We start from the raw sequence: 2,454 nt of genomic DNA, 5'->3' as shown, positions 1-2,454 counted from the left end.
ACAGGGTGGCAGTGCCCCTCACTAACCCCAGAGGGGCAGGCTAGCGGTCCCCAGGGCCCCACGACCTGGCCTCTGGGTGCTGCCGCCCGCCTACCCGCCGCTCTGGCCACACGGGCTCAGCATCCTCGTGTTCTGGCTGCAGGGACTACCCTGCCCTCCTGGGGCTCAGCTCAGATGTGCCTCTTCAGTCTCAGATTGCAGGTCGCTGCCTGCCCTAGAGGGGATGGGGCCATGCCACGGGCCCACAGGAGTGCACCTTGCGAGCCCACTCACACCTTCCTGATGTGCTGAGTGACCCTGGGTTCGTGTTGATCTCCCCCAGCATGCAGGAAAGTTCACTGGAAAGTACATTGGAAAGCCTCTAAAAGCCCATGGGTGCTTAAATAAATGGAGGGGGACGCGCAGTGTCCATGTAGTCAACCATGGCTCGAGTCCCGGACCCGGTGGCTTAAACTCATGCTGGCCGCGTATGCGTGCGTGTCCAAGATCCAGAGAGGAGAATGGAGGAGACGGGATTGTAGCATGGCCGTGCCCCCTGGGGGGTGATTTTTCGCTTTCTCTCTCTCTCTGGCGAGTGTATGCACCCTAAAGCAAAAACCTCCAAAATGAATGAATGAATGAATGGAGAGGCTGGACGGCCGTGCAGTGATAAGATGTAATGCTCCGTGACGCAGTCCCACTGAGAAGGTTCCAGGTTCGAATCTAGCGAACACCCTGAGTACACGGGGCTCATGTGCCCGAGCGCCAGAAGGATCACGATCCCTGTCTGAGGCAGCCTGTCCTCTCTCAAGCTCATGAAATACTTTCTTTTTTTTAATGGGGCTGGTAGGTGGTGTGGTGGTTAAGGCGCTGGACTCCCACGTGACTGACCACAAGTTGTGGACCCAGAGGCTTGAAACTCACACTGGGTTTATGAGTGTGCGTGCTCAGAATCCCAGGAGAAGGGATTGCAGGGTGGCCAGCCCTCTGGGGGGGGTGATTTTTCGCTTTCCCTCTCTCGCTCTCTCGCACACACACTATGGCAAAACCTTTTTTTGGGGGAGGAGAGGTTTTGGCTAGAAGGCACGTGCGCTCGCCAGAATGACAGAGACAACAAAGAAAAATGACAAAGACAGAAAGCGAAAAATCACCCCCCAGGGGCTATGGCCACGCCACAATCCCTTCTCCTCCTCCATTCTCCTCTCAGGATCTTGGGTATGCACACACGCCGGGTGTGAGTTTAAGTCACCAGGTCCGGGACTCGAGCTACAGTCGACTACGTGGAAGTCCAGCGACATAGCCATTACGCTAGCTGCTGGTCCTGCAAAACTTTCTTTTAAGAAAAAGGAAAAGGGGAACCAGCAGGTGACATGGTGGTTAAGGTTCTGGACACTCCCTCATGGCCAACCACAGTTCAAGTCCCAGACCTGGTGGCTTACTTTCTCACTTTCCCTCCCTCTGTGTGTGTCCCTCTCTGGTCAAATTAAAATAAATGAATGAATAAAAAGTTAAATAAAAGTAATAATTTTTTTTAAAAAAAGGAAAAGGAGGGGCTAGCAGGTGGCATGGCAGCTAGGGGCGCTGGACTTCTACATGGCTGACCTCAGTTCAAGTCCTGGCCCTTGTGGCTTGCTTTCTTGTTCCCCCCCTTGCTGTGTCTCTCATTGGTCAAGTCAAAATAATAAAGTTAAATAAAATGATTCTTTAAAAAAAAAAAAAAAGGAAAGGAAGGAAAACCTGGAGTCCAGCCCAGGTATCGGCAGACCCTCCCCACAGAGGGCGGGTCTCGCGAGCCCTGCGGTCTGGGAAGCACACGGTGCCACCCAGCACTAAAACAGCCAGAGACCAGCTGCACGGCCCCGTCTGGTAAAGGCTTGCTGAGGGCCAAGTGGCAGGCAGATTTGGCCCACGCCGTCCGTGGCCGACCCTGGCCTACACGTCACCAAGCTCAGGGTTGCGAGTGTCCCTGCCTGACATTCTGGAAACCGGGGTGGGACATGAAGACCTCGCGAGCCCCATCCGCAGAGGGCCTTCTGTTTCTGAGGAACTGGCTTTTGTCCTCAGACGGGACAAGAGAGAGTGGGTGGCCATCCCCAGGGTCACCGGGACCAGTAGCTGTCACCTGCAGCAGGGAACGAGGTGTGACTGCAGGGACCTGGGGGAACAGGAAGTGGATCACAGCAAGCAGATCCCGTGAACAGGGGACCCAAAAGGCTGCCGCCTGGGGAGTGGGTGTCGGGGTGCCCAGGGTCTCCCTCAGGGCTTCGCACACACGACCTATGCAGGGCAGCCCGGCCCCGGCACCTTCGGGTGGCCTCTCACGGCACAGTTGAGAGGGGCGGGGTACCCAGCCACGACCACCCGGTCTATGAGGGGCGTCAGGAACTTGGGAGGCGTCCGGAAGTCGTGCTCCTTGTACTCAGGCGGCTTGAAGGTGATTCCTGGGGAGGGGACACGACTGTGAGGGGCCACCTA

At 56.4% G+C, this 2,454-nt stretch overlaps 1 protein-coding gene across 1 annotated transcript in view; it reads right to left on the bottom strand.

Annotated features, from left to right (window-relative positions):
* Positions 1-2,454, bottom strand: part of MYBPC2 (myosin binding protein C2) — a 41,146-nt gene that overhangs the window by 7,586 nt on the left and 31,106 nt on the right. The window contains exon 26 of the mRNA XM_006144686.3: positions 2,284-2,451. Coding sequence (XP_006144748.1) covers positions 2,284-2,451 — 168 coding nt within the window. The remainder of the gene's footprint in view (positions 1-2,283; positions 2,452-2,454) is intronic.

This window comes from Tupaia chinensis, unplaced genomic scaffold (assembly GCF_000334495.1).
Source record: "Tupaia chinensis unplaced genomic scaffold, TupChi_1.0 Scaffold000129_1, whole genome shotgun sequence".
Taxonomy (NCBI): Eukaryota; Metazoa; Chordata; class Mammalia; order Scandentia; family Tupaiidae; genus Tupaia; species Tupaia belangeri.
The sequence above is the reverse complement of the archived record's forward strand: the minus strand, read 5'-3'. Positions and strand labels throughout refer to the sequence as shown.